At 38.3% G+C, this 7,985-nt stretch overlaps 1 protein-coding gene across 6 annotated transcripts in view; it reads right to left on the bottom strand.

The window, feature by feature from the left end:
• Window positions 1-3,457: 3,457 nt before the first annotated feature.
• The window catches only part of sema6e (sema domain, transmembrane domain (TM), and cytoplasmic domain, (semaphorin) 6E), a 142,578-nt gene continuing 138,050 nt past the window's right edge, over window positions 3,458-7,985 (bottom strand). For all 6 annotated transcript variants that reach the window (XM_053629821.1, XM_053629805.1, XM_053629835.1 and 3 more), the window contains one exon: window positions 3,458-6,980. In XM_053629821.1, the coding sequence (XP_053485796.1) occupies window positions 5,731-6,980 (1,250 nt within the window). In that variant the 3' untranslated portion in view covers window positions 3,458-5,730. The remainder of the gene's footprint in view (window positions 6,981-7,985) is intronic.

Genomic DNA, 7,985 nt, shown 5'->3' with positions numbered 1-7,985 from the left:
CTGCAGTCATCAGACTTGAAATGAGTGTATATTTTCAAAAATAAATTAAGTTCACAAAGTAAAACATCAAGTAATGTGTTAATAATGTGTTTTCAATATAGTACAGGGTGAATTGAATTTTCAAATGACTCTTTTGGACTGTTTTTTGTTTTTCATTTTTTGCAACTTTTTCAGAATTGGGGTTGTAAATAATTGTTTGGGATTCCAGTGGTTTTAGTGCCAATAAAGCAGCACCATTCACACCAATTCTTGCTAGGGCATTTCTCTTTCTTCATCACTTTGCCTCAATAAATATACTACCATGGGACCTGGTAGAATGGGTCTGATGACAGTGCACAAGTGGATAAATTGAGAGCTTAGGGCTCAACAAAACTGAGCTTCATTGCATTTAATTTATTTGAGTAAGTAGAGCTGGGCTTTTGAATTACTTTTGATGGAAATCAGTGTGATATAATAGTAATGACGATAATGTAATACAGATGCCAAATCTATAATGTCTAGCAACCCAGTAACAGTAATCTCTAAAAAGATTGGAACAACAAGGCCAATTATATTGTTTTCTGTATACTGTACATTGAATACATTTTGGTTTGAGCTGAAAAGATGAATATGAGACAATAGATCAGAATTTCAGCTTTCATGCAACAATTTGGTGACTGGCTTGATGCAGTTATTGCAACCAACGGATATGCAAACAATTAAGTGTTATTTACTTTAACACTATCTGTTCCTATACTTCTGCTCACCAAAAAATCGGGTGGTCTGCCACCAAAGGTGCCAATGTTTTAAATTGTTTAACACATCTAGATGTAAATATCAGGAAATGAAACCTGAAATTCTGATCTATTGTGTCATAATCATCTTTTGATCTCAAATGTCTTCACTGTCTAGCGGAAACAATAGAATTGGCCTTGCTGTTACAATACTTCCAGAGGAGACTTTAAATTAAACCCTTTACACAGAAACATATTGAAAACATTTCCATAATATCAATTATAACCACTCAAATAACACACAAATGGTAGAGGGATCATAATAAATAAGTGGAGTTCATGGTGTATTAGTGCCCTAATCATGTCTATTCATGATATAATAATAAGAGCAAAAATGATGTCTTCCATCAGGACATGTGCAGTGCTGTCTGATGATCCTTGCTGCTGTTTCAGATCTTGAAGCAAGTGGAGCCTGACATTTAATCTTGTCTGATTTTGGGGTTAAAAAAAAAAAAAAAAAAGTCTGAAGTGGCAGGCGGACAAAAGCTTGAAATTGAAGACAACATTTAAGCTGAGATTTTTAAGATGAGATTTTTTTCCTCAGCAAATTTGACTAATTCCCTCTCAAGCACAAACACTGCTGTTGATGTACTTCAGAAGTGTAAGTGTAACAAACCTCAAGCTTGATATTTTTTAAAAGTGTGATTCACATATGCAAATGTATGCGCAAAAATGTTACACAATTTCAGATCATCTGCCGCCCTCTTTTTAAAAAAACCTTTATGTTGACATTTATTTACTTTTTTTTATTATATATTTTTGATGTGTCAATAGCTGAATTCAACTTGGCACAATGGGAGTTACACATGCTGTTTTTAAAAAAAAAAATCTACAAAATATGAAATTACACAGTCGCTCCAAAAAACATGCATGTCTTCAGATTTATTTCTATCATAAGTAAAATACAATAATTTTCAATAAAAGCAGAGGCAGAGGAACGTTTCCCGTTGCAGTAATAAGAACAGAATTCTGCATTCAGGATCTGTCCGTTCTCTTTATTTACACTGTGCAATAACAAAACCCTCAGCGGTTGAAGCAAATAAAGCGACACATCATTCATTCCCTTTCCTTCATAATCATAATGGCAATTGAAGGAAATTATTCTGGCTACAGGTAGATGGCCTTTCCCATTTACTCACAGATGTTACTGAAATGACAAACTTCATTTCAATAAACAGCCATTGCTTAACAGGTCTTTATGTAACCCTTTCCTACTATTGTATGTATGTTGCATATTGTACATCAGCTGGTTATAAAACATGACATTGCATTTGGTGTAACATGGAGCAACATAGTGTAGTATGTTTTACTGGGGCAACTGGCTTATGAAATTAATTCAAGTGTTCATAAGAAAATGATTTCAGACCAGCACCAGGAGTTCTCTGGGACATTTTGATGGGGAAAGGTGTCTTCAAGTTGGGAACCATATAAAATTGTTCAGTGTGACAGTGTAACAGTGGAGCAAAGGTGAGACAGAAATACAGTCATGTGAATAATAAAATAAGTACATCCCATGGAATAAAATATTATATTATTTATATATATATATATATATATATATATATATATATATATATATATATATATATATATATATATATATAACATAATATAACAATATATAACATATTCGGACAAGCAAACATTTAATCTTCTTTGAAACAGTGCCTATTAATAAAGGTGTTGCACACCGTTAAATGACACATGAACTGGACATTTTGTAGTAATTTTCACAATTTAAATGAACAAAAAAAAAAAAAGATCAGTTACATCAGTCACAAAAAGTAAGTACACCCCTACATTTATCACACCTTCAAATCCATAAAATTAGAATGAGGTGTTGAAGATTGGGTGCCAGTGATTAGAAGCTGCTTAGGGAGTGCAGGTGGAACAGGTCTTATTTATACCCCTCTCAAATCTAGTGTCTGGTGTTCCCTTTGTTATTGAGGTGTGTGGTGTCTTCATGCCAAGATCTAAAGAGTTCTGTAAGGATATCAGAAAAAAAAGGTTGTGGTTGCCTATGCGTCTGGCAAGGGATTTAAAAAGATCTCCAAATTATTTAAAATACATCATTCCACTGTAAGGAAAATAATCTATAAGTGGTGCAGATTTCAAATGCCAGCAAATTCAGCTCAAGAGCAGACCGTCTGATGCAAAAAAAAAAAAAAAAAAAAAAAAGGCTTCAAGAACCCCAAAACTCCATCATAGGATCTGCTAGTAAGTCTGGTAATTGTTGGTGTCAAAGTGCATGCTTCTACAATCAGAAAGATATTGCACAAATTTGACCTGCATGGGAGGCGTGCCAGGAAAAAGCCTTTGTAAGACTACAGTTTTCCAGTGATCATATAGGCAAAGACCAGGCTTTTTGGAATAATGTGCTCTGGAGAGGTGAATCAAAGATAGAGATGTTTGGCCACAGTAACAGCAGACATGTTTGGTGCAGACCAAAGACAGCTTTTCAGGAGAAGCACCTCATACCAACTGTGAAGCATGGTGGTGGAAATGTTATTGTTTGGGGTTGCTTAGCTGCCTCAGGGACTGGACAGCTTGCATTTAATGATTCAACTATGAATTCTGCATCATATCAAAGAGTGCTTAAAGATAATGTGAGGCCATCTGTCCAAAAGTTGAACTGAAACTGAAATCCACCAAGGAATGGCTCAAAAAGAAGAAATGGAGGGTTATGGAATGGCCTAGTCAAAGCCCGGATTTGAATCCAATTGAAATGTTCTGGGGGATTTGAAACAGGCAGTACATGCAAGAAAACCCTCAAATATCTTGTAACTGAAAGAATATTGCATGGAATAGTGCTCAAAATTCCAGCAAGCAGATAACATATGTCTCTGATATTATGCAATTATGCACAACGCCTACAAGAAGTTATTTCTGCTAAAGGGGGAAATACAGTACTAGCTTCGGAGGCCAACGGTGTACTTACTTTTTCCACAGAAGAATCTCACATCTATTGATATTTCTGTTGAATAAATAATTGATAAAGCTATTTTTCCTTGTGGTTTTGTTCAAGTATATCAACTTTATTAACATTCACTGTTCCAAAGATGATCAAATGTTTGCTTGTCCAAATATGTCAAAAAACAAACAAACAAAAAAACTATTTCCATGGGATATACTTGTTTCTTCACATGAACATGTTTGCGTACACACACACACACACACACACACACACACACACACACACACACACACACACCTCATTCAAACTCAGTAATAATCCAAACAGACACTTTTTCTATTTTGATCGTTATGTTTCAGAAAATTTCTTTTTTTGGACACACGTTCATTTTGGCTAGATCCAATCATCATCAAAAGAGAATTCTCCTTTGGATTAAATTAAATCTGAAATCTTCACACCAACTTTCCTGCAGTTTTTTGTTTTTTTTTTCCTTGTGCAATGGATTGCTTTACATGCACACATACATAAAGGACTAAAACAAAGTGGTGAAGAACTATAAAACCAGGGAGCTGCGGATCCAAAAGGAATAGCTTCACACAGTAAGAGAATATTAAAAATGTCTAAATAGAAATATAAATCTACAATATTCTATATTTATATATATGTATGACACATACAGACACCAAAGTTCTTTTCTTTTTAAAAACTGCAAATTAAATGATAACGGTAGCGTCTCTCTTCTTCCCATTGCATTCCCCAACACGCCCCCTGTAGCACATACCATATTAAATAAGGCACAAATGTACACAAACAGAATTTGGCTAGTTATTGTTCATATATTTACACCAAACAGCTACAAAGTTAATAATGATAGAACACATTTGAACATGATGAAAACAGGAGAAGTTCAGATCTGGGGTTACGTTTGTTTTCTGGCATGAGGGGTCAGTTTTCACAGTTTAAGCCCAGTCTTTGAGAAGGAAATTTACACTGATAATCATCTTAAACTGCATCAAAGAAACTGGACCAGTGTTCATGTGTTAGGAGAGCTTAAAAGACAAAGACTGCTTTGGATAATCTCAAGAGTGTGATGCACATCTGATTACATTCCTCTTACATACATCTATATTCATAACACTAAATTAAGGACCAATTAATCCCATTGGTAAACAGGCCTAGCAAGAGATTGAATACGAAATAATGTTTTTTTTTTCCATTATTATTTTGACTAGGACACTCTAAAGGTGGGCAGTGCTGTTGCAGAAGTTATGGTAATACAGCTGAATATGTTATTGCTAATGTGTTCTACCAGGAGATTTAATATTTGTAGGGTAAATCATAATGGGAGGGCATTTCAACTGAAAGTTTACCTGTCAAAATAAGGCAAAGAGCTACTTTCAGAGGTGATCATCCATTTTATCAGAATACATATACTGTTTAGGTATATGCATACATATACTGTGTAAATATAAACACATATATATACACACATGCATATATATACACGTTTAGAACTTGGATTGATACAGTCCATCAAGTCTACATCAACAAAATAGTTCAATGCGGGAGAGATCAGAATCAGAATCAGGATAAGGCTCAAGCCTAGGTTAGTCTCAGCCTTGAAATACCATAACCAAGAATTCAGGAGAACACTGAAAGCAACACTCAACACAGTGGCAGCCTAGAACAAGATGGGCACTGTTCCATTCTCTTCTACAGTACTTCCTCACCTTCTATAAGCAAATAGTTGAGCAATACCAATATGGTACAAATATTCATGAGGCACAAAGAAAGAAAAAGAGTCAAGTTCAAATGTCAAATGTGAAGTTGACAACACTGGCAGCCATTATCAGTTCTATTGCAGTTTTTTTTGTTTTTCTCCTCTTGACTGAATCCATTTCTCAGTGGTGGTGCAGGATTTATTCAAAAGCTGCCCATAGACAGAACTAAGCAACCTAGACAGGAGTCTAGTCTTGCTGTTTGAACAAGTGTAGATTTGTTAGTCTACATACTCTGAAGTGCAAGTGAGGAGTCCATGGGAGTTCAGTAGTTGAACTTCCCAGCCTGATTTACAGGTGAGGAGGCAGGGATAAAGAGTGGTTTGGGAGGGACATCAGGTTTCAGTGAGGCTGTGCGACGGACCACAGCGCCGCGCTGGAGCTCGGGCTGCTCGCTGTAGCTGTGCTGGCGCGTCAGGTAGCCATTGGGTATGAGTGGGTGACGTGCATCACAGCCACCAGTGGAGTTGACCCGGGCGAGAAGTGGAGGGTGGTGCGAGCGACGGCTAAAGCTTGGCTCTCGGCAAACAGCTCCTCCGGCTGACATGAGAGAGTGGCGCTGGGAGGCATGACGCGAAACCCTCTCCAGTGTGGACTGGTGCTGAGAAGGCATCTCTGGTGGTACATCCATGCGACGTGTCAGGCTGTCTCTGGGCAGTGTGGAGGAGCTGTAGTAGGGAGCAGACTCAGTTTCAGGGATTTGTGGCTGCACACGGTTGGCAAATGCCATCTGGCCCGAGTTAGCTGACATGGATGAGGTAAGTACGGTGGGGGTCTTCCCAGTCGCAACATTAATCTCATGGATGTGCTTGAGGAGCTCATCAAGTGAAGTCACATCCACAATTTTGTGGGGGTAGCAGTGCTGTGGCTGACTTGGAATGCGCTCTGCATTGTGTATCTTGCGCTCTTCCAGGTGCACAGAACCACCCAGAGACTGTCGGCTAGCCAGACCATGAGTGAACGGAAAGACCTGCTGAGGAATTCCAGAGCTGGGCCTGGACCCAGCCATATTGTGAGACTTGGGCTCTTTGGCATTATTACAGTTCTGATTCTTCTCCCACTGGTTCTTGAAGGCCTTCATGCTCTTGATGGGCAGTTCTGGAGTTGAATCAGGTGTGGGAAGTCCAGACAGCTCTGAAGAGTGGTGGTGATGAGGATGGATCAGATCTGCCATGACACCATGGTGGCCATGTCTCCGCCCTGAATGATCCTTCCCATTTTGGAAGAAGGAGTTATAGAGCTTTGGAGAAGATACCTCCAGCTTCTCATCCTTGCCCTGGTTTTCTAGAAGGCCATTCAGCTTGGCCAGACTACGCAGAGACAGAGCATGAGGGATGGGAGCCTCCGGGTCCTTGGCCAGTCTCTTAGTCTTGTTTACATTGTAGTTACAGTAACAAGAGACAAGGAAGCCAGAGAGGAAGGCACCCAAGACAAACGCCACAAGCACACATGCTATTAGCAGAGTGTAGTGAACACTGTGGTTGGACTTGTCACCTTCAGGAGGACGACGGACTCCTGAAAAGAGAGCAATAGAGAAAACACAGTAAAGTGAGGGGGGCAAGATCTCACGACATAAAAACCAAACAGAATAGTGGTAATAATATTTTTATTTGGTAAGTCCTCAATCAGACATTGTACTCGAAGACGTGGAGAAAAGCACAAGTTATTGCTGCGACTTATGCTGTTCACTGCAGCAGCAGAAGATCTAATGCTACAAGACGTGTACAAGTTTATTAGTCTGCTGACTAATAAAGCTTTAAGTGTGTTCAATGGATTTACACATGATGATGAGCACTACTGGATATCCAAACCTCACTGTGTATTGAAGCCACTCTTGCAGAGCTTAGAAATTAAGCACGTGTTATGCTTTTCATGCCAAAAAAACAAACACACCATCTTGCCTACCCGAACCTACAAACAGTATATTAAAAAAACAACAAAACAATGTATTTACTGCATCACACTACTGAGAGATGGTCTTGATTATTTAAATAGAATTTAAATGTAAAATATATTACTATGCAATAACTCCTTATTATTTTAATGAGATTCACAGACTACAGACAAAAGGTGAGATTTCCAATACAGGAAATCTGAGCTAATTAGCCAACCTTTTTCTATTTGTAATTCCATTCTTTCCACAGATGTCGGCCTTCTTTATTCAAGGTCATAAACTCCATAAACAAAATCTTTAGCATGTTTTCTGCAGAAAAAGGCCCTAAACCTCCATGCTAATAAAGAATAAATTTCCATTTTGAAAACATTTTTATAATAGTGTGGGTGAGGCTGAAGGTGGTACAGAGCGTTACAACATTAAACACGGCTGAAAGGGATGCGGATTTTTAAACCTGTGCTCGAGCCAGCGGGAGCTGTTCATCTGCTTTATATCACTATGCAGCAGCAGGTAAATACAACAGAGGCAGTATAGTGGCAGTGTGGGTGGGTAAGGGAGGGAGAAAATGTGGGAGAGAAAGAGTAAAAGGAGAAGGAGGAGGGAGGAAACTGCTATTGTACTTTCAT

Source organism: Ictalurus furcatus, chromosome 1 (assembly GCF_023375685.1).
Source record: "Ictalurus furcatus strain D&B chromosome 1, Billie_1.0, whole genome shotgun sequence".
NCBI classification, from domain to species: Eukaryota; Metazoa; Chordata; class Actinopteri; order Siluriformes; family Ictaluridae; genus Ictalurus; species Ictalurus furcatus.
This window is presented reverse-complemented; position numbering and strand designations above follow the sequence as displayed.